This window comes from Humulus lupulus, chromosome 8 (genome assembly GCF_963169125.1).
Source record: "Humulus lupulus chromosome 8, drHumLupu1.1, whole genome shotgun sequence".
Taxonomy (NCBI): Eukaryota; Viridiplantae; Streptophyta; class Magnoliopsida; order Rosales; family Cannabaceae; genus Humulus; species Humulus lupulus.
The window spans coordinates 58,430,039-58,453,947 of NC_084800.1; the positions used below are offsets into that span (position 1 = coordinate 58,430,039).

General features: G+C 38.6%; 1 protein-coding gene and 2 long non-coding RNA genes across 4 annotated transcripts; 1 reads left to right on the forward strand and 2 right to left on the reverse strand.

Annotated features, from left to right (window-relative positions):
• Nucleotides 1-8,183: 8,183 nt before the first annotated feature.
• On the reverse strand, nt 8,184-11,506 carry LOC133797398 (uncharacterized). The gene is made up of 3 exons (XR_009875643.1): nt 11,014-11,506; nt 10,310-10,437; nt 8,184-8,334 (listed from the first exon to the last, which is right to left on the reverse strand). It is a non-coding gene; the product is annotated as an uncharacterized LOC133797398 (long non-coding RNA).
• A 3,122-nt stretch (nt 11,507-14,628) lies between these two features.
• LOC133795455 (uncharacterized) lies at nt 14,629-16,851 on the reverse strand. Its single transcript, XM_062232905.1, has one exon. It carries the CDS (start codon nt 16,849-16,851, stop codon nt 14,629-14,631), a length of 2,223 nt encoding a protein of 740 aa, XP_062088889.1.
• Nucleotides 16,852-17,504: 653 nt separating this feature from the next.
• On the forward strand, nt 17,505-19,426 carry LOC133793817 (uncharacterized). Of its 2 annotated transcripts, XR_009874965.1 has the most exons (4): nt 17,505-17,851; nt 17,932-18,006; nt 18,477-18,538; nt 19,257-19,426. It is a non-coding gene; the product is annotated as an uncharacterized LOC133793817 (long non-coding RNA). The 2 variants fall into 2 exon arrangements; XR_009874964.1 differs by lacking the exon at nt 17,505-17,851 and having other exon boundaries at nt 17,865-18,006.
• The last annotated feature ends 4,483 nt before the right edge of the window (nt 19,427-23,909 follow it).

The window sequence follows — 23,909 nt, forward strand, 5'->3', positions numbered from 1 at the left end:
TTTATAGTTATTTCATTTTTTAAAATAAGATGATGTGGCAGGATTTGTAAACAAAATAAGGTTAATATCAATATAACAAAACCCTAAAGAGCAACCTTACTCTTCGTCTTCCTCCTTTATCTTTCACTTCTTCTCCATTGAAGACAGTATCCCATTCTACAATCAAAAGTTTGCCGGCGACGAGCTCCGGCGACAAGATTTTTTCTGGTATTTATTTTCTTTTACTTATTTCCACAATAATTTCACTTTCACTCATTCCCTTACTCTCTTATGCTATTTATTTTGAAAAAAATATAATGGAGGCAACAATGGAGGAATCAACTTCATTTTGTCAGTTCTCATCAAATGAACAAGTAAGATTATGATTATAGTTTAATGAATTAGAATGATTAAGATTATGAGTTTAATGGATTAGAATAATTTTGATTTTGAGTAAACTGATGTGCAATTTGAAAAAAGTGAAAATTCTATATAATTTTAAGTTTATTTTCATTGTTAGAGTTCATTACTGTTTTGAAAATTATATGAATATATTGAGTTGAAAATTACACTAAAAGACCATTTGTAACTCATAGAGTCGCATAGTGCAGTTAAGGGTCTTTTAGGGTATACATTCTGTGACATAAAAGAATCAAATTGAACTAAGCGGCCCTCAGGGTCGCTTATGGTCGTTTAGGGTCGCTTAGTGTATTTTAACATAAAGAATAAAATTAAACCAGGGTCGCTTATGGTCGCTTAGTGCAATTTGGTCACTGCTGAAAATTGCACTAAGAGACCCCATGAGACCCATATGGGTCGCACAGGGTTGCTTAGTGCAATTTGGTCACTGCTGAAAATTGCACTAAGCGACCCATATGGGTCGCACTAGGTCGCTTAGTGCAATTTTCAGCAGTGACCAAATTGCACTAAGCGACCCTGTGCGACCCATATGGGTCTCATAGGGTCGCTTAGTGCAATTTGGTCACTACTGAAAATTGATTGATTATAGACATCACTTACAGAAGACCCTCAAATTGCACTAAGAGACCATGAGGGTTGCATTGAAGGATTTATACCTAAAATTGCACTAAGAGACCTTAAGGGTCGCTTAGTGTATTTTAACATAAAGAATAAAATTGAACTAAGCGACCATCAGGGTCGCTTATGGCCGCTTAGTGTATTTTAACATAAAGAATAAAATTGAACCAGTGTCGCTTATGGTCGCTTAGGGTCACTTAGTGTATTTTAACATAAAGAATAAAATTGAACTAAACGACCCTCAGGGTCGCTTATGGTCGCTTAGGGTCGCTTAGTGTCTTTTAACATAAAGATAAAATTGAACTAAGTGACCCTCAGGGTCGCTTATGGTCGCTTAGTTTAATTTTATTATTTATGTTAAAATACCCTAAGCGACCCTCAGGGTCGCTTAGTTCAATTTTATTCTTTATGTTAAAATACACTAAGCGACCCTAAGCGACCATAAGTGACCTTGTGGGTCGCTTAGTTCTATTTTTTTCTTAGTTGTTAAATACACTAAGCGACCCTGTGGGTCGCTTAGTTCAATTTTCTTCATAGTTGTTAAATACACTGTTGACGCGGTTCTTCGGCAACAGGTAATTAAGAGAAGAAGAGAAAAAGATTAGCACTCAAGATAGAACCGTCACAGATATGAAATCTTATATATTGAACTAGGTGACTCAAGACACGTTTTTAAGTGGTTCAAAGGTTAAAATCATTCTACTCCACTAGTCAATATTATTTATCCTCTCTGGGTATTTGATTTACAAAGTATATAGTCCTTCAAAGACTATTTTTTCCAACCCCTATCAACTCCCAGGGTCTCTATATTTATAGGAGAAGGCACCTGGAAGTTGGTAGGGAGGTCATCCCGTGACCTTACCATTTGTCATATCCACTCTGTGGCATTCATGATTAATTCCTAAACCTGACACATAAGTGTGGTCTAATCAGCATGGAAGGATATAATGGGCCGCACGGCCCAACCCATCCGTGGGTGTCTGACACGCACGTTCCTACTGCGTGTCCGAGAAGTCAAGGGGATATCAGACACGTGATGTCAGATATATGCACGTTTATCTTGCGTGCGTTGATTTCATAAAGGCTCAGAGCTTCCTGGGCTCCTCGCGACACGAACAGCTCGTATTCCGAGCTGTTCTCCTGGCGTGGCCTTCAGATGCCCCTCTCGAGCTGAGAAGATCTGCCCTGGAAATAGGATCTTCGTCCGGTGGGCACCTCGGACTAAACCTGATTAGTCTGAGGCTCGTCCTGCTAACCAGCCCGTGGGAAAATCAGGGCGTACATCTGCCCCCCAAGCTCCTGCTCGTGGTATATGACGTCATGCATAGGAGACCACAGTAGGGGCTTTTAGACTTCCCCCACAACCCTTCGCATTCCATTCTTTCCGCAGGCATCTGATACGTGGAACGTCGTGGGTGGCGACGGTACACTCTACGAGAACCGCATTAAATGGCCTAGCCTACTGACCAGCCGTCGTTTCACATTTCGAGTAGAGGGTCTTCCAAGAGCCTTTTACACGTGATCCTTCCTTTGTATAAAGAGGGGGTGGCCACCCTACGCACGGGCCACCCTATCATTCAAAAATTTCTCAAATTTCCTTCTTCCTTCTCTGACTTTCCGAAGGACGAAACCCTCATCTCTGCTGTTTTCATCTTCTCCGTTCACGAAGCCTAAGCGTACGAGTTTATTCAAAGCCTTGGAAGCCACAATACCAACGAAGCTCCTACCAGCGCAGCAATCTCGCCCACCATCCAGCCATACACTGTAAGTTCTCTGACCCAGTTTATTTTGAAAGCATGCCACTGTAGCTTAGGTAAAAAAAATTTACTGTAGCCACATGCAGGGGTTTTCTGGGTTGTGTGGATATGGAGGGTGACGACCCTTCTTTAGATTAGGGCACGCCTGTTGCAGGAAATCGTTTTAGAATATGGGTTTCAAGGTGTTTTTTCAGGGACAATTTCTGGGTAGGACCTTTAGGAATTTTGGGTGCAAAACCAGGTAGCTTAGGGAATACGCCTCAAAGCGGTTTTGCACGTTTTGCCTATTGAAACTTTCCCCCCAAGGCAAATTCTTCTCTGAGCCCCCTGACACACGAATTCCGAGTAAACTGGGATCTATTGAGGGCCTAGGCGCGTGTTCATTGAACCGCGTGGTTCCACTCTCCACGGGCTAGGCTTACCCCAGCTCGTGTAATTAACATTTGCCTCAGCCTTCTGCTTGGGTCGCCTTTTCTAAAGTGTTTTCTTTTGTTCGATAGGCGACCAGATGGCCCCGAAGAAGAACCTGCCCCAGAAGAACGTGGGAAGCTCGGCCTCTCAACAAGATAAAGGAAAGGCGGTGATGCCCAGCTCGCCGATTCCCCACTTTGGCCCGGCCGTGGAGAAACAGGCCGAGGTGGCCCCTGACGCGTTTTTCGAGGCGGAGAGAATCGTCTCGAAGATAACCGAGCAGGCCAAGATCACCAAACTCTTCATCACCCACAACATTCCCTTGGGGAAAGCCTCAGTGATTGCCCGACCTGCCGCAGAGGGCGAGCGGAGCTGCACGCCGCTCGATGAATCGTTCGCGGCCTGGAGCGGTGAACACTTCAAGGCAGGGGCCTTCCTCCCCCTGGACCAGTACTTCGCCGACTTCCTGAATTATGTGGGGTTGGCCCCATTTCAGCTCCCTCCCAACTCCTACCGTCTGCTGGCGGGGTTGAGGTATTTATTTCAAAAGCACGAGTGGGAGGTCCCCACTCCTGCTGATATTCTATACTTCTTTTGCCTCAAAGCCAGCCCGAATCAGCGGGGGCGAGGCGACGGGTTCTATTACTTAACCCGATTCCCTAATACAGCGGCGGTCATCGAGCTGCCGAGCCACCCGAATGACTTCAAGGACCAGTTTTTCATGTCAACTGGGTTCCGCAACTGCGATCATCATTACTTTAATCGCCCTCATAAGTGATCCTTGACCTTAGCCCGCCTTTTAAGGGTTATCTTATTTTAGCCCCCTCCTTATCCCACTTCTGACTTTAACCAATCTTGCAGCCATCTACGCGAGGACCGAGAAGTCCGTGACCCTCGGGGGTCAATACGACACACTGGCGAGCTTACCCCCCAGTGAGAAAGACTACCGCGCGCTCGTGACCGACGAGACGATGGTATTCTGCAAGCTGATTTTCCCAAATCAGACTTTGAATTTGAAGAGGCCCCGGGGGCCGCCTCCAGCTCGCGACAACAGACCGATCCTCGCGGAGATCGCAGACGACAAAGGCGAGGAAGAGAGTGACGAAGTTCCTCTCGTGAGGAGTAGGAAGAGGACCTTGGAGGTCGCCCAGACGATGGTCGAGGAGAGGGCTCAATCCGGAGCAGCCGCGGGTCCCTCCGGCCAAGGTAATCCTTACTTATTTAAGAATGTAGATAGGGCCACTGCAGACCCTCGGCTGGTTAGGTTCAATCCTAGGCAGCTCGTCCATCGTCACCCGAGGAATCCGGACTTGGACACGCTCTTGCTCCATTGTGTTGACCGGCTCGTGCTGGATCACCAAGAGAGTCGGCCTAGGGGTACCGTAGCAGTAGATAACACCTTAGCTTTTAGGTCGATCCTTTTTTAGGAGTATGGGACCAACTTACGCACGTGGCCGGCGCTCCAGAGGGGCATCTATGCCCCGGGGATTAGGCAGTATGTAGAAGAGTCCAGCCCCGAGTCGGAACCGGACCTAGAACCTGCGCCAGTTCGTGAGATAATCATCTTAGACTCTTCCAGCTCGGGGGGTAGGGCTCCCTTAGTATTCGCTTACTCATTGCCTTTAAACCTTTTGCCTCTATTTCTGCATGATTGCTACCTTGTAATAACCATGTTTTTTGTTCTTGGCAGAAGAGATGTCTCAGCCCGGAGGTAATCTGCGGGGCGTGGTCTTCGGCAGGAACCCCCCAGCGGGGCCAAGGTTGAAAAGGCTTCGGGAGTCCAAGAGCTCGGCTGGGACCTCCACCAAATCCCCGGCTAAGGAGAAGGAGAAAGCCCCTCCATCCCAGGTCGCGGGGGCGATCCTTCCTGTTGCCAGGACAGGGCCCATGCCCCCGCCACCCCCAACGATCTCCATTAGCCGCCCAGGACGGGGTAATAGAGATCGGGAATCCGGCCGCGGCAGCCCCGGATGTGCGTATCCCGGTCGATCCCCAGGCTCTGGAGAAGATGCCAGAAGCATTCCGGGGTACGGTGTATGAGTCGGCTAGCTATGTCGTCAGCCATTTCTACAATCTCAGGGAGAGGGAGCTCCGGGCCATCGAAACAACGAGCCCGGTCCGAGTTATGGAGTCTTCGATGGACATGACCCTAACGGTAAACTGCCCCATTCTTTTAGAGCTTTAACACTCACACGCCGCCTTTTTTCTTCCAGTTAGTTAATTTATCCTTCCTTTCTTGCAGGGCATTGCTGCCGCATACAGAGACATTGCTAGGACCAAGGTCCAGCTCGAGGGTTTGGAAGCTGAGCGCCAGACCGCCCTCCAGGAGGCTCAGGAGGTGAGAGACGCGTTGGTGGCCTCTAAAGTCGAGCTAGAGAAGATCCGCTCCGAGAACCGAGAGCTTAAAAACTCCCTGGCCGCATCGCGGACAGATCTCGAGGTAGCCAAGAACGAGGCCCAGGCCGCCATGGAAGCCGAGCGGGCCGTTTCGGAGCAGTCCTTGCAGGACCTGTTTTATCATTGCTGGTCCCACAACCCAGATGCGAACTTTTCTTTCATGCCGCCGGACCTCTGGGCGTTCTTGCTACCGAAGCTCCAAACCCGCCTAAATAAAGAGGTACCTCCCTCGGAGACTGGAGAGGCCTCTGTCGCGGCGGAGCAGGACGAGACCGCGACCTCCAAAGGGCCAACTGATGGGGCTTAGGATACTTCTCTTTAAGTATTTTGAACTATTTTATTTTCCGTTGTAATTTTTCATGAGGTGTTTCCACCTTGAGACAATTTGCTCAGCAACTTTAACAAATATATATATATATATATTTTTTTATGCTTTTGGCTGCAATTCATCTCTTTATTTTTATGAACTCAGTTCGGGTTAACCGTTATTTATATCCCGGGCTTTTAAAGAAGAGCCACGATCAAAATAAAAGTTAACCCCTAAGTTTTATGACCTCGTTAAAACCAGGAACTTATTTTGAAAACTTAGTTCGCGTCAACTTTTATCCATATCCCGGGCTCTTTAAAGAAGAACCGCGGTCAATAAATTTTAGTTAACTTCTAAGTTTTATGACCTGGTTAAGGCCAGGAACTTATTTTGAAAACTTAGTTTGCGTCAACTTTTATCCATATCCCGGGCTCTTTAAAGAAGAACCGCGGTCAATAAATTTTAGTTAACTTCTAAGTTTTATGACCTGGTTAAAACCAGGATAGGGCTTAGTTTGTGATAACTCTTATCCATGGATAAAAATTAACACCTAAGTCGTTAAGGAGACCTGGTCATATCCAGGTACCATATGCCCCCCAAGTAACTGGGAAAGGGTCTTTCGTGGTTACTTTAAAATCACACTTGCAAATAAAGAGAAACATTTGATTTTTATTTATACATGGAAAGTGACCTCCTAGGCCTTACAAGTGGATCATTGATAGTATTTCTTTAGGTGGATGGCATTCCATGTCCGCGGGACCGCCCCTCCACCAAGCCGAGCTAACTTATAAGTTCCCTCTTTGATGACTTCGATGACCTGGTATGGTCTTTCCCAGTTTGGTCCCAAAACCCCATCTTTGGGATCTTTCCCGGCCAGGAAAACTCTCCTTAGGACCAAATCACCGACGCTAAAGGCACGTCTTTTGACCTTAGTGTTGAAGTAACGAGTGATCTTCTGTTGATAATGGGCGAGCTGGAGTTGTGAATCTTCTCGCCTTTCATCCACTAAGTCTAGGGAATGGCATAGGAGCTCGTGGTTCCTGCCTTGTTCGTAGTGCTGGACCCTATGTGATATAACTTTAACTTCCACGAGGAGGACTGCTTCACTCCCAAAGGTTAGGGAGAAAGGCGTGTGACCCGTGGGAGTCCGATGTGAGGTCCGGTACGCCCACAGGACTTGGGGGAGCTGTTCTGGCCAGATCCCCTTTGCCTCATCTAGCCTTTTCTTGAGGCTCGCCTTTAGAGTTTTGTTGACAGCCTCGACCTGGCCGTTCGTCTGGGGATAGGCCACGGATGAGAAACTTTTCACAATTCCGTGCCTTTCGCAAAATTCGGTGAACAGATCGCTGTCAAATTGAGTGCCGTTATCAGAGACGATCTTCTTAGGTAGGCCAAATCGACATATGATGCTTTTAACCACGAAGTCTAACACCTTTTTCGATGTTATTGTTGCCAACGGCTCTGCCTCGGCCCACTTGGTGAAGTAGTCAATGGCTACTACGGCGTAACGGACTCTGCCCTTTCCGGTAGGCAGGGCGCCTACTAGATCTATCCCCCAAACGGCAAATGGCCAGGGAGACGCAGCGAATCGCTGACACTTGTCGCACCTTTTTACATATGAGATCGAGTCTTTGGACAAAGTCGGCCAGTAATAACCTTGCCTGAGAACCTTAAAAGCCAAGCTTTGCCCCCCAGTGTGGTCTCCACAGAATCCTTCATGAACTTCTTGCAGGATGGCCTTCGCTTCACTTGGGAGAACGCACCGGAGGAGAGGTAGGGAATGCCCATGTCGGTACAACACCCCTTCGACTAGCGTATATCTCGGAGCTTGATAAAGGACCCGCCTTAAAAACTGTTTTTAGGACTTGCAATGCGAGTCCTAACAAACTGTGTGAGTCCTAAATAATCTGGTTGAGTGCCTTTGATTAAGTTTTTAGGACTCGCTTTGCGAGTCCTAAAAAATCTGGTTGAGTGCCTTTAATTAAGTTTTTAGGACTCGCAATGCGAATCCTAAAAAATCTGGTTGAGTGCCTTTGATTAAGTTTTTAGGACTCGTTTAGGACTCGCTTTGCGAGTCCTAAAAGAATGTTTTTGCGAGTCCTAAAAAATCTGGTTGAGTGCCTTTAAGTAATTTTTTAGGACTCTCTTTGCATGTCCTTAAAAGTAATTTTTTTTTTAAAAAAAATGCAGCTACAATTTTTATTTTTATTTAGAAAAAATATTTCCATTTCAATGTCTATATGAGACCAGCTGGGAAAAGCTAGAAACAAGCTGAGAAAAGCTAACCAACAAGCTGAAAGTTCAATCACAGATAATGTATTTTATTGGGAACCAAAAAAATATTAAAATCCACAAACATCAAAGCCCATTAATAAAAAGAAAAACAGTTGGATTGGTCATCCTTCTCTTGAGCTTCCTCTCATCTTTATCACCCTTCTTCTTTACCTGCAACATCTTAGTATTGTTATACTTAGAGACAAAATAATTCATATTACATTTTGCAAACCTGAATACAAATAGTAACAATGAATCATTATCAATCATTATCAACTGAGTATAAACACAAGATCAATGAAAGCTAAAGTTCTCTCATTATTAACTAACATTAACTAATAGCAAACATGTTAATGTCAATGAGAAATTGAGAATCATTGACGTATCGTTGAGTTAGAAGATTGGGGCTTAATGCCTTTTAGTGTAACTAATTTAGAGAAAGACTTTGACAAAATCATATAAGCCCCTACTACTCAAAAAAGAAAAGTATCAGCCCCAAAAATATATAATATTATACAAAGTTATATAAATGTGTCTATCAATGACAGTTTTCAAAGTTAAGTTTAGCTAACATTTCTGGCATCTTTATTTATTTAAGGAAGTAAAATAGACAAACAGAAGCTATGATACTAAAAATATACACTAAAATGATGACATCTCTTTTATTCCTAAAGATACAGACACAGACACAGTACACTCAAACATACCTCCTTCTATATTTATCTTATTTTAGCAGATTCTTGTATACACTCTGTTGTTCTTATTCACATGTTCTTCTAAAAGAATGAATGCAGCAGAAATGATTATGGTATATAACCAGATCCTGACATATATGTTTTTACTCTTATTTCTTTTATTTTTTTCTTATTTCTAATTTAATAATACATAAAACATATATGCACAAAAACAATCCCTAAATAAGTAAAAATATAGAGATATGCCTACGTTGAGACACTCTAACGAGTTGAGTGCATATATGTAAGACTTGGTAAGAAAACAATGCTCAATGATTCTAAAACTCACAATCTTGGTATACAGAAGCTCTTAAATTGATCCATGTGTCACAAAAACAGAGATACAAGCACAAAAATATATATCAGTGAATTGCTAAACATCACATACAAGAACAGAGGAAACACTAATCCCAAAATTATTTTTTTCAGAGGAAAGCATTTTGGAGTATGAAGGGCCAAGATGAGGCTGTCAAGGTTATTCCAAAATCAAAGGTTTGTTGGTTTGTTTGTTTAATATTTTATTTTGTTCATACATATTTTTTGTGAATCAAGTTCGTTTGGTTAGTTGCATGATTTGTAATTCTTATGGAAGTTTGATTAGAATTGAGTGAAGAAAATTTGACTTTAATATCCTTTCAGAATATATAGTTTTTTCCACCTAGTACTTGCTGCATTTTCCTGGTAGTTTTGCATTGTAGACTCTGTATTGAGTGGTTCTACTTAATTGTGTAATATACATATCATGTTGTAGAGGTCTTAAGTAAAAAGTAGTGTTTATGATTATATTTGCTAGAGCATATGCATGGTCACCATGATTATCATATTATAAATAGTTCAATTTCATAAAAAGCATCTGTAAATTAATTTAGGATCAGGATGGCTTAGTTTTGTGAAACTATTGTTATATCAACAAAAAAAATTGGTGGATATATGTTGATTTTGTTTGATATATATAGTAATGACTGTTTCATTGCCTCCTAACTTCAAGACAGACAAATACATTGTAATCATCTTTACATTGCTAATGTCATTTTCTTTCAATGGTCTTTATAACTAGAAGACTTATTCTCCTCCAGTCACTGGGATTTTAGTATTGAGAGTTAAAGTAAAATTAGTAATATATTAGTTAACTTTCTGTTTCAATTTATCCACTTACCCGCTGGAAGTCTTTAATAAGTTATGGAATAAGCCATCAAAAAGAGATGAATAAATTGGATAGAGTAGTTAATAATCATCCAAATCTAAGAACAACAAATATAGTTCTTAAATATGTTTCCACATTATTAAGAAACAGGCAAATACAATGGAAAGCTAAAACTTTCACTACAGAACCTACTACTGCATAAATGAATCACAAAACCCAGCAACTGCAAGCGATAGAGAAATATAGAGAACAAGGAGGAGAGATAAACCTTTGGAGGCTTAAAGGGATAATCCGGAGGAAAATGAATTGAAACAAGGAATACGCCCCCTGCATATGGACTATCAGCAGGCCCCATAATTGTTGCTTGCCAATGGAACATATCCTCAGCCACAGGACCTACAATAATTAAGGCAAACATTTCAACATTTGGTTCAATTCAATTTAATGATTCTTATAATCAGCTTAAACATCCATGAACAAGCAGCAGAACAGAAAATCAAGGATATCTACATCAGCATGCCACTCTTATTAATCAAAAGCACACATGGTTAACACCTTGTAAACATTAAATCAATAAATGAACACCTTACCGTGCATATGCCAATATTGACAAAAACAGTATTAAATATAATCATCAGATGAAATCGTTCAGTGCTAAAGTACTAGCTCCATTTCTTCTACTACGAAACGGAAAATAAATACATACCTATAATATAGATATATACACACGAAAAGGTAATGCATACAGCTGATTAATAATATAATCTATGCATATAAGAGTGTTAACAATATTGGGGGCTCAGCTACAAGCTGCCATAGTAACTAAACTGAACCATAATTCACACACCAAGATTACAGAAGAACTCCCCCATTTAAACTGTGAAGCTACAAAAGATTCAAACTTTCACATAACCAGATAGTTTAAATTGCATTTCACAACAAAAAAAAATCAGATATGATAAGAAATCAAACCGAAAAAATCCCAGAAGCCAACTTCATATAAGCTTGAACAATTTCCAAACAGTTAAAGAACAAATCCCAAACCTACACTAGCCCCTCCCTGCACAGCCACCGTCCCTGCCCGAGCCCAGCCACCGTCCCTGCACAGTCGACCCAGACCCAACTCAGCCCAACTTGAACCCCTCCCAGCGCCGTCCTTGCACGATCGATCCCACCCCCTGAGACCCCCGCGCCGTCGAGCCCAGCCAGCCCGGAGAATCCCACTCACGCGTCGAGCCCTTGAACCCCCAGCCGCTGTCGAGCCCTTGAACCCCTAGGCGACATCGAGCCCAGGCAGAGTGAGAGATGGGAGGACGAAGGAGTGAGAGAACCGAGTCCCCTGCCTCTGCATCGAGCCCGCCGCCGTGATCCGGCCACCAGCCGTGACCCATGCACGCCGTCAAAGAGGATGGTTGAGGGCTGGTTTTTGAGTTGAGGAAAAGAACGAGAGAGAGTGAGATTGAGGTTGAGGGATAGGGTTTAGTTATTATTATTATTATTATTATTATTTGTTAAAAAAATATATAGTTATTATTATAAAAATATATAAATACAAAGTATAATAATATTAAGAAAAAATAATATTAGTTTTTATTTTTTAAGTATATTTAAAAACTAATCACTTATAATTTTTTTTAAGAAATTATTAAAATATTTAACCATATATAAATAATTTACTTTTAAATATTACTTTCAATCCAGTTGTTTTTAGGACTCGCAAAATTAATTTTAGGACTCGCAAAGTGAGTTCTTTGTGAGTCCTTAAAGAGTATTAAGGACTCTCAAAGTAAGTCCTTAAAATTGTTAAGTAAAACACTCATTTTTTAGCCCAAATTTTTTTAGGACTCGCATATTTTTTTAGGACACTCATTGCGAGTCCTAAATTGTGTTTTTTCAGGACTCTCAATGAGTGTCCTAAAAACTCCATAAATATTTTTAAGGACTTGCATTTATGTGCGAGTCCTAAAAAAGTGTCCCGTAAATGGTATTTTGTAGTAGTGTTAGTGCAATTTGGTCACTGCTGAAAATTGATTGATTATAGACATAACTTACAGAAGACCCTCAAATTGCACTAAGAGACCCTGAGGGTTGCATTGAAGGATTTATACCTAAAATTGCACTAAGAGACACTAAAATTGCACTAAGAGACCTTAATGGTCGCATTGAAGAATTTACACATAATTTATAAGAGACTTTAAAATTGCACTAAGAGACCCTAAAATTGCACTAAGAGACCCTAAGGGTTGCATTGAAAAATTTACATCTAATTTATAAGAGACCCTAAAATTGTACTAAGAGACCCTAAAATTGTGCTAAGAGACCCTAAGGGTCGCATTGAAGAATTTACACATAATTTATATAAAGACTTTAAAATTGCACTAAGAGACCCTAAGGGTCGCATTGAAAAATTTACATCTAATTTATAAGAGACCCTAAAATTGCACTAAGAGACCCTAAGGGTTGCATTGAAGAATTTACACCTAATTTATAAGAGACCCTAAAATTGCGCTAAGAGACCCTAAGGGTTGCATTGAAGAATTTACACATAATTTATAAGAGACCCAAAAATTACACTAAGAGATCCTAAAATAGCGCTAAGAGACCCTAAGGGTTGCATTGAAGAATTTACACATAATTTATAAGAGACCTTAAAATTGCACTAAGAGACCCTAAAATTGCACTAAGAGACCCTAAGGGTCGCATTGAAAAATTTACATCTAATTTATAAGAGACCCTAAAATTGCACTAAGAGACTTTAAGGGTCGCATTGAAGAATTTACACCTAATTTATAAGAGACCCTAAAATTGCACTAAGAGACCTTAAGGGTCGCATTGAAGAATTTACACATAATTTGAAACTTGTTCAATTATATGACAACCATGTGACCCTATGAATCAAATAGGGTCGCTTAGTGCAATTTGGTCACTGCTGAAAATTGCACTAAGAGACCTCGTGAGACCCATATGGGTCGCACAGGGTCGCTTAGTGCAATTTGGTCATTGCTAAAAATTGCACTATGCGACCCATATGGGTCGCATAGGGTCGCTTAGTGCAATTTTTAGCAGTGACCAAATTGCACTAAGCGACCCTGAACGACCCACTTACAGAAAGACCCTCAAATTGCACTAAGAGACCCTAAGGGTCGCATTGAAGAATTTACACATAATTTATAAGAGACCCAAAAATTGCACTAAGGGACCCTAAAATTGCGCTAAGAGACCCTAAGGGTCGTATTGAAGAATTTACACATAATTTATAAAAGACCTTAAAATTGCACTAAGAGACCCTAAAATTGTACTAAGAGACCCTAAGGGTCGCATTGAAAAATTTATATTTAATTTATAAGAGACCCTAAAATTGCACTAAGAGACCCTAAGGGTCGCATTGAAGAATTTACACCTAATTTATAAGAGACCCTAAAATTGCACTAAGAGACCCTAAGGGTCGCATTGAAGAATTTACACATAATTTGAAACTTGTTCAATTATATGACAACCATGTGACCCTATGAATCAAATAGGGTCGCTTAGTGCAATTTGGTCACTGCTGAAAATTGCACTAAGCGACCCTGAACGACCCACTTACAGAAGACCCTCAAATTGCACTAAGAGACCATAAGGGTCGCATTGAAGCATTTACACCTAATTTATAAGAGACCCTAAAATTGCACTAAGAGACCCTAAAATTGCACTAAGAGACCCTAAGGGTCGCATTGAAGAATTTACACATAATTTATAAGAGACCCAAAAATTGCATTAAGAGACCCTAAGGGTCGCATTGAAGAATTTACACCTAATTTATAAGAGACCCTAAAATTGCACTAAGAAACCCTAAGGGTCGCATTGAAGAATTTACACATAATTTGAAACTTGTTCAATTATATGACAACCATGTGGCCCTATGAATCAAATAGGGTCGCTTAGTGCAATTTGGTCACTGCTGAAAATTGCACTAAGAGACCTCGTGAGACCCATATGGGTCGCACAAGGTCGCTTAGTGCAATTTGGTCACTGCTGAAAATTGCACTAAGCGACCTTATGCGACCCATATGGGTCGATAGGGTCGCTTAGTGCAATTTTCAGCAGTGACCAAATTGCTCTAAGCGATCCTGAATGACCCACTTACAGAAGACCCTCAAATTGCACTAAGAGACCCTAAGGGTCGCATTGAAGAATTTACACATAATTTATAAGAGACCCAAAAATTACACTAAGAGACCATAAGGGTCGCATTGAAGCATTTACACCTAATTTATAAGAGACCCTAAAATTGCACTAAGAGACCCTAAGGGTCGCATTGAAGAATTTACACATAATTTATAAGAGACCCAAAAATTGCACTAAGAGACCCTAAGGGTCGCATTGAAGAATTTACACATAATTTATAAGAGACCTTAAAATTGCACTAAGAGACCCTAAAATTGCACTAAGAGACCCTAAGGGTCGCATTGGATTATATAGATTAAAAGAAAGATAAATTTCAACAAAGTTTACATAGATTAAAAGAAAGATAAATCTCAACAGAGTTTACATAGATTAAAAGAAGAAACTGTGAACATAGTGTTTACAAAACTATACAATAATAAATCACATATTAGTTGTGCTTCTAACATCTGATGGCGCATGACGACTTGGACACTTCTGTTCATTATGTCCTGATTGCCCACATGCCCCACAATTATATTGTCTCTTAGAAACTTCACCTTGGGAAGGTATGCGGTTGATTTTTGGTCGCCCTTTAGTCTTGTCTTTAGGTGGTGCTATCACTTGTATTGCAGTAACATCTTCAGGAATGTTGGTCCACTGTGAGTTTGGAGGAACATGATAGATCGTTTCAGCATATGCTAACAACCAATATTCCGAAGTGTAGAATTTTGAACACATCGAATATATAAGTTCCCCAATATTTTGAGGTTGGGACTTTCCTGCTGCTGCTATGGCATGAACACATGGAAGCTTCTCGATATCAAAAATTTTGCACGTACAACTTTTTGACCTTAAATTCACTATTGCATCGAATTCTCCGCACATTACATTGTACTCATTCTCATTTAATTGGAGTGTTATCAATGAACCAACTTCATCCCATCTTTTTCTTAAGATTTCCTCTCTCTTCGGTGTCAATGGAGTTGTCACAACATATGCTTCTCGACGACGAGAAAGGAACCACTGTCCCATGGTGCTTATGATAAAATCGATCATAGCAATAATTGGATACTCTCTTGCCTTTCGCATCAAATTATTCACAGTCTCAACTATGTTAGTGGTCATAACTTCATACCGATTACCACCAAAATGTGCTCTCGACCACTTTTTGAACTTGACATCATTCTCAAGATACTTAGCAACACGTGGATATATTTTGCGAATATGGTCAAAATGTTTATTAAACTCTTTGATACGGTATGCAATTGCAGCTTTCTTGTACAATTTAGTCGAAGCAGCGCTTTTGAAACGATGTTTTATATTTTGCTTTACGTGCCAATAGCATGCCCCATGAGAAGCCATAACATAAACATGACGCACTGCATGTTCGATACTTTGATGTCTATCAGAAATAAAACACAAGTTTGAGCTATCAGGTATCAACTCCTTCAACTTCTCTAAGAACCATGTCCATGAAGCGTTATTCTCACTATCAACCAAACCCCATGCAATGGGGTAAGTATGATATTCACTATCTTGTGTAGTTGCTACTAATAACACACCCCTATGCTTAGTTTTGATCCAAGCCGCATCTATACCAATTACTTTCCTCATGTAGGTGAACCCTCTTATAGTCACTCCCAATGCCATAAAAAAGTACTTGAACGTATTTTTTGAATCAAGTTCAATGTGGGTAACTGTGCCTAGATTTACCTGCTTCAAAATATGACAATACGAAGGGAGCAAGGAAAAATTTTCTTTTGCTGTTCCTCGGATCAGATTTTGAGCCCATTTTTTTCCTTTCCAAGCCTTCCAATAACTGAATTGAACTTTCATTTCCTCGCGCATGAATCCCGCGAGGCTTCTAGGGTTGAGTGGATCCTTACTGTTCTTGAAGTGTCCCTGGACACGAGCACCAATAACACGACTGGATGCTTGTCTATGATTGGCATTTCGGTTCATCAATGAGCAAGTGTGAAGACCATGGTATTGTCGAATGACAAAGAATTCTGAATCTTTCATCTTTGTAGCACGTACTCGCCATAAGCAATTTTCACTAATACAATGAACTTCCTTCAATGACTTGTTTGATTTTATTGTTCTCATTTCAAATCTCCCATTAATGGCAATGACACTAAGATAATAACTCAATTCATCCTTACTTGCAAAGTGTCGACCCACATTTAAATCAGATCCATCGTGTCTCCCACTATTTTGACTTGCTTCTCTGGTAAATTCTCCAATATCAAAATTTTGATAAGGGACGATATGGCCGCTCTCGACTACATTGTGACCTCCTTCGGTTACATTGTTATTTTCTTCAACTAATTTATCACATTCCTCGAGTACATTGTCACCTCCCTCGTGTACTATATCATTTGGTGTTGGATTGGAACCAATGATGTCTCCATTGTTCTGCGCTAGATCTTCATTTGAAACTTGTTCAATTATATGACAACCAAAATAGTTATCATAAAAGCTTCCTCTATCAAAACCACTATCATCACAACCAAACTCATCATCATCACCATCACTGACAATATTTGTCTTTCCTTTACCTTTATTCTTTTTCACGCACACATATAGAGGAATCGCGTCTTTATCTTTGTAGAATATCATAAGATCCTCAACATCAGAATCATTACAAACCTGACTTAGTGCCATCTTACTAAATGTTTCACTAACTAACTTATGAGTAATTTCAATTTCATACAAATTTCGATCAACACCTATTTTTTCATAGACTTTATCCACTAATTGATGAAACTTTATGCTTCTATCAACCAAAAATCTGTAGCACCCACATTATTTTGATATAATATAGCCAATAATCACATGATTGCATTGCATTACATATCATACAATATGTATAATTTGAGCATATGCATATTCTTATAAGTGTTTTCATGTATAAGTATAAAAGTTGTGTATGTGATGTCTATATGTATGCTCAATATTATTAACCTTGTGGCATTTGAGTTGTCTTTTATGGGTGTTTGATGTGCTCAAGATATAAGAAAGTATGAAAAATATGGACAAGGCATGGAATTAAGTGATGAAAGTGAGATATAGAAGGCAAAATAGGTTAAGTAGTGACAATAGTACAATGTCGATTACTAGTATTTCGGTGTAAAATTGAGTATTTATGGATTTACCAAATGTAATCGAGGTATGATTAAGGTCTCATTGATGATGTAAAAATGGTTTTAGAACCATTAGATCAATTCTTGATGGGAGGTATGCATAATCAGTGGTATTGATGCATAGTCAAAACGAGCTTAGCATTAGTGCGCTACACTCGATCGGGTAAGCATAACTATTGGGTATGAAGTCATATGGACCTAAGGTTTGGTGTGAGTGTTTTACACATAAGGATAATAGGCCTAGCAGATGATTAAGTCGAAATTATTGAAGTGATAAGGTTTTCATAAGTCAAAAGGTGAAATGATGAGATGAAATGTGTCAAATTTTGATACAATAAGGCTAAATCATTGACAATAAGGAATTTTCATCAACCTTATCACTTTGCACGACCATTATTCTGAAAAACAGAGAGAAAAGAAAACCAAAAACCATTTCTTGGCTGGTTTGAAGAAATTCTAAGGAGATCCAAGTGAAAGCAAAACCAAAGAAGTAGATTAAGCTTAGTTCTAGCCTTTTTATAGTAAGTTCTTGTACTTGGAAGTTAAACCATGTTTTTGAATTTTTCTGAAAGCTTATATATGGTGTTTTATCCTTTTTAAGATATTTCTTGGGGTTTCCAAGTGGTTTGAGGTTTAGAAAAGCTTGAAGAGATTGTTTTCGCCGAAAAGTTGCTCGGTAAGTGAAATTTTGTGTTTTATGAGGTTTTTGGGATTCTTCGAGTACAAGCTGATTTTTGGTTATTTGATTGAGTTTATAAGAGAGTATATATGTTTATAAATGTTTGAATAGATGTGGAGACTCATTTAATTTAGGTGATGATCTAGGAAATTAGAATTTTATCAAAATCGGTATATGATAACTTTATGATGAATTATGTGGGTATTTGGGATATATATGGTTGTGGCAGGTTATTTGATGTTAATTATTGGTTGATTTTGCTATTTGAGGATAGCTAAAATTAAGGGGAAACTCTGTCAAAATTTCTCCAAATGTCTAAGATAAATCTAATGCTCGATCTAGGTGGTTTAAGGCATTTTAGGCATGTTTTGGGTATGAAATTTGATATGATGTTTTATGGGTATTTTTAAATGAGAGTTCAATGTATTACTGCCATCATTATGATGAGAAATCCATGCCATTGTCAGGATAAGCACATCAATACCTAAGACACCACTTGTTACACGGTGAATTATATTTTGGACAGAAGGTAAGTAAAGTACTCAACTGCAACACAAGAATTACATGTTATGTGAAAGTATGCATTATATGAATATTTTGTGAGTAAGTGGTATTAACATACATTGACACTTCATCATAAATTTGTATGCATGGCATAATAGTGATATGGTAAATTATTATATGATATAAGACCATGCATGATATTATGATGATTAATCATATGATGCATTTGCAAGTTTTGTGCAACATAAAAGAAAGTTGTAATAAGAAGTTTAAGTTCAGTGCCACTGTTTTGAAAAGGCAAATGAAAGTGTTAATAAGTGTAAACGGAGGCCTATAGTAGGCTTATAGTAGCTGCCCAATAATTTGGGCTAGGTTTTAGTGAACCAATTATATTGTTTGCCATGTTTCCGTTTTTAATTCTCCTCCATATGAGTTATTGTTATATGTATTGACACCATAGTGTGTGGCCGCCTTAACTCTTGAGCCCGACGGGGCAACGATGGAATAAGGTTTTTAATGTGCCCTACTGTGGTGATGGCTAGCCGGAGGAGAACCCATGAGATTTTATATTGTATGTGTAACAAGCCCTGCATGCATTGACCAATTCAAACAGTGTGCACAATATTAAGGGGCCCAAAATTTAAAAAGAAGTTGTGTATGTCCATTGATATTGGGTAATCATTAGCATTGCATGCATTACTTTGCTTACTGAGCTTTAGGCTCACAGTTGTCTTGTGTTGCAGGTAGAGAAAGAAATGTGTGAATGACATGAGGAGAACTGAAGCATGGTCCTGACCCTGATTTGTACATATGAACATATCGACCTTTTGTGGGTTATTTCAGTTATCAGTGAGATGTTTGTAATAAAGTGTGAAGTTATGTTTTGAAAATAAATTGGGTTATTTAATACTTATGTATAATATGTTTGAGACACACTTTATGTTTAATGTAAATAATGTGAAATAAGTTTTCAAGTTAAAAAAAAAAAATGTCCAGACTTCCGCAGTAATAAATTATGATATAGTTTTAAAACGTAACACCTCAAATATGGTTTTAACTAAAATAAGTGAGGGTGTTACAAAATCCCTTGTTGCAACCAGTACCAAACCATTCCCAAATGCGTTTATCTACAATCTTCCACTCACCATTATAGTCCATGCAAATAAAGGCATAATCTATATCTGTCATAAAGTTAAATATTTAAATTAACAAGTATAAAATAAAAATAACATATCAATTAGCTTATAATTACTTTAAAGCCATACAAGTTCATTTTAAAACATACAAAACGACCCTAAGAGACCCCATGCGACCCTATGAATCAAATAGGGTCGCTTAGTGCAATTTGGTCACTACTGAAAATTGCACTAAGAGACCCCGTGAGACCCATATGGGTCGCACAGGGTCGCTTAGTGCAATTTTCAGCAGTGACCAAATTGCACTAAGAGACCCCGTGAGACCCATATGGGTCGCACAGGGTCGCTTAGTGCAATTTTCAACAGTGACCAAATTGCACTAAGCGACCCTGTGCGACCCATATGGGTCTCATAGGGTCGCTTAGTGCAATTTGGTCACTGCTAAAAATTTCACTAAGAGACTGTCACACATGGTCGCATATTGCCAGGTTGTCTTCAACCTCGAGTTGGACCTATTTTTACACTAGTATTTTATTTTTCTCAGTAGAAAAATGTATATTTATGCTAAATATAGTTATATAACTTGAAATAATGAATACCCAATTGTAAAAACTGAGATTCAAGTAAAGTACTAACATTTACAATAAATGAGGAAAGGAGAATCAGACACTTAAGTTCAAGAGTGCATGAGGATTTCTCTCTCCTAGGGTTTCTTTTTTATTTTCAATCTAGTTCAGGAGGATTCAGCCAAAAAATATATATTAATGTTAATTAAATGAGTTTTAATTAAGATTTTTTTGTTAATTAATAAAGGGAAATTTTAATATGTATGCTTGATAAAAGTTATAATTACACAAAAATACTAGGCATATTAAAATTTACAAAATAATGCTAATTTTTTGCACATTACCCAAAATGCCCTTTTCACTTCTTCCTCATTCTCATTTCTCTCTTCCCTCTTTTTATCTCTTATTTCACTCTCTCTCACCTCACAACACCACCACTACACTAAATATTATATTTCGAACAGATTTGGACATGATTTTTGCGATTTTTTTGCGATTTTTTTCAGATCTGAAACTCTGAAATCTGCAAAAAATCGACATTGCTCGATGGTGGTTCGATGGTGCTCGATGCCAGCTCGATGAGACCTTCAAAATCATGATTTTTCATGAAAAAATGACTTTGCTCGATGGTGGTTCGATAGTAGTTCGATAGTGGCTCGATGGTGCTCGATGCCAGCTCAATGAGACCTTCAAAATCATGATTTTTCATGAAAAAATGACTTAGCTCGATGGTGGTTCGATGGTAGCTCGATAGTGGTTCGATAGTGCTCGATGGTGCTCGATGCAATTCTTGTAAGAGACATAATTTTTCACTCGGGTGTCCGTTTGGGGTGATTTTTTTTTTTATTTTGGGTATTTTTTCAAGATCTACACGTTTGACATGTTAATATGCACATTTGTGAAGTGTAACACTTGTAAAAAATACAAAAGTGCAAACATACCTCATGGTTAAGACATCTTTTGGTATATTTTTATGTTTTAAACTTCCTAAATGTGCATATTAACATGTCAAACGTGTAGATCTTGAAAAAATACCCAAAATCAAAAAAAAAATCACCCCAAACGGATACCCGAGTGAAAAATTATGTCTCTTACAAGAATTGCATCGAGCACCATCGAGCCACTATCGAGTTACCATCGAACCATCATCGAGCTAAGTCATTTTTTCATGAAAAATCATGATTTTGAAGGTCTCATCGAGCTGGAATCGAGCACCATCGAGCCACCATTCGCTGGGGCCTTCAAGATCAAGATTTTCATGAAAAAATGACTTAGCTCGATGGTGGTTCGATGGTAGCTCGATAATGACTCGATGGTGCTCAATGCAATTTTTGTAAGAGACATAATTTTTCACTCGGGTGTCCGTTTGGGGTGATTTTTTTTTTGATTTTGGGTATTTTTTCAAGATCTACACGTTTGACATGTTAATATGCACATTTGGGAAGTTTAAAACTTAAAAATATACCAAAAGATGTCTTAAACATGAGGTATGTTTGCACTTTTCTATTTTTTACAAGTGCTACACTTCCAAAATGTGCATATTAACATGTCAAACATGTAGATCTTGAAAAAATACCCAAAATGAAAAAAAAAATCACCCCAAACGGACACCCGAGTGAAAAATTATGTCTCTTACAAGAATTGCATCGAGCACCATCGAGCACTATCGAACCACTATCGAGCTATCATCGAACCACCATCGAGCTAAGTCATTTTTTCATGAAAAATCATGATTTTGAAGGTCTCATCGAGCACCATCGAGCCACTATCGAACCACCATCGAGCTAAGTCATTTTTTCATGAAAAATCATGATTTTGAAGGTCTCATCGAGCTGGCATCGAGCACCATCGAACCACCATCGAGCAGTGTCGATTTTTTACAGATTTCAGAGTTTCAGATCTGAAAAAAATCGCAAAAAAAGCCCAAAAATCATATCCAAATCTGTTCGAAATATAATATTTAGTGTGGTGGTGGTGTTGTGAGGTGAGAGAGAGTGAAATAAGAGAGAGAGAGAGAGGGAAGAGAGAAGAGAGAAGAGAGAAGAGAGAAATGAGAATGAGGAAGAAGTGAAAAGGGCATTTTGGGTAATGTACAAAAAATTAGCATTATTTTGAAAATTTTAATATGCTTAGTATTTATTTGTAATTATAACTTTTATCAAGCCTATATATTAAAATTTCCCTTAATAAAAAAGGCCATTTTGCTAATAAATTTTTTTGAAAAGCTATTTGCCTAATAAAAGTTTCCATTTAGGTCATTTTTACAAAACACTCATATGAAAATGGGTTAGAAATATCATCTTTAGAAAATGCAGCTATTGTTATATTTTGATTAACTTAAACAATAGGTATGTTATTGTAATAAGTTACAATTCTAATGATTTTGTAACTTGTGAAAAACTATAAAAAGAGTTACATTTGTTTAATTTTGAATTGAATTAAGAAATGTTATAACATATGAGATCATCATGATTAATTTTGAGAATTAATCACAAGATGAATTTTGTAACAGGGAAAGTTATAAAGATTATTGCGCTAAGCGTTTGGCATTAAAATAAATAACTAATGGTGTTTGGGCAGTGGTGTTACAACGCTATAGCCTATAGCAGTACTAGTGCTGTAGCGTCACTGGCTAGCACAGCACTAGGCCTGTTGCACCACCGGTTTCGCTAGTTTTAAACAGTTTTTTAACGGATTTTGATGGATTTAAAGCTCAAAATTGTTACACAACTGTTCCAGACATATTAATTATAACCTTTTGATTTTTTTTTGGTTAGTGAAAAACCAAGAGGAAAAAAGTGTGATCACAAACAATTCTAAGAATATCATCATGTATTACACTTTCATCTTTTCTTAGAAGTAGTCTTATAAAGAATTGACGAACCCTGAAGTTTATTTCCATGTGAGTGATCGTAAAAGATTTCTTTTGTATGAGAGGAAATAGAGCTTTGGGATAAAGTTTCCTTTCCAGAACTTGTTCAAAATTAATATCTTATTGTTTGTAGAATCTTTGAGTGTTCTTGAGGTTCATTCTTCTTTTCTTGCTTTTGTATTTTTCATATTCCTGGGTCATTGTATCTTATTAAGTTTGTGCTTCGTGTATTTCAAGTTGTATTTCTCCTTCTATCTTGTAACGATTATAAAAATACCGTTTAACAAATTCAAACACCATCTTATATTTTTCAAATACTTATATATATATTTAAACTATTTTAAAAATTATATAATTTTGTTTAAAAAAAACCTATACACAAAATAGTTATTTACAAAATTTTGATACCTTGCAAAACAAAAGTATATATATACTACATCCCAGAAACATAACATACCGTGTACAAAATTATATACAGTCCATACCTGAGTTTGTCCAACGTTTTATAAACTAGAACTTATAACCAATAGACTCGATAAAATTCATTATAATAATTGAGGTGAAGTGAAGTAAAAGATAGAGTTAGAGTGTTCATCGACCCGATTTGATCCGATCAAATTATTTATTGGATGTTAGATTTTTATAACCGATCCAATCTAATTAACTTGTCTCAACCGATTCGATCCGATCTAATTATCTATTAGATTTTGGATCGGTTTTATCCATTAGATGTGTCCCCTTACTTATGTATTTGATCGAATTGGATCCATTCAATATTTTTTAACATTTATTTAGCTTAATTTGTTCAAATAATTCATAATA

Excerpts from the sequence above, each read along its gene's own strand:
- LOC133795455 (XM_062232905.1), bottom strand. The coding sequence starts at position 16,851 with ATGGCACTAAGTCAGGTTTGTAATGATTCTGATGTTGAGGATCTTATG.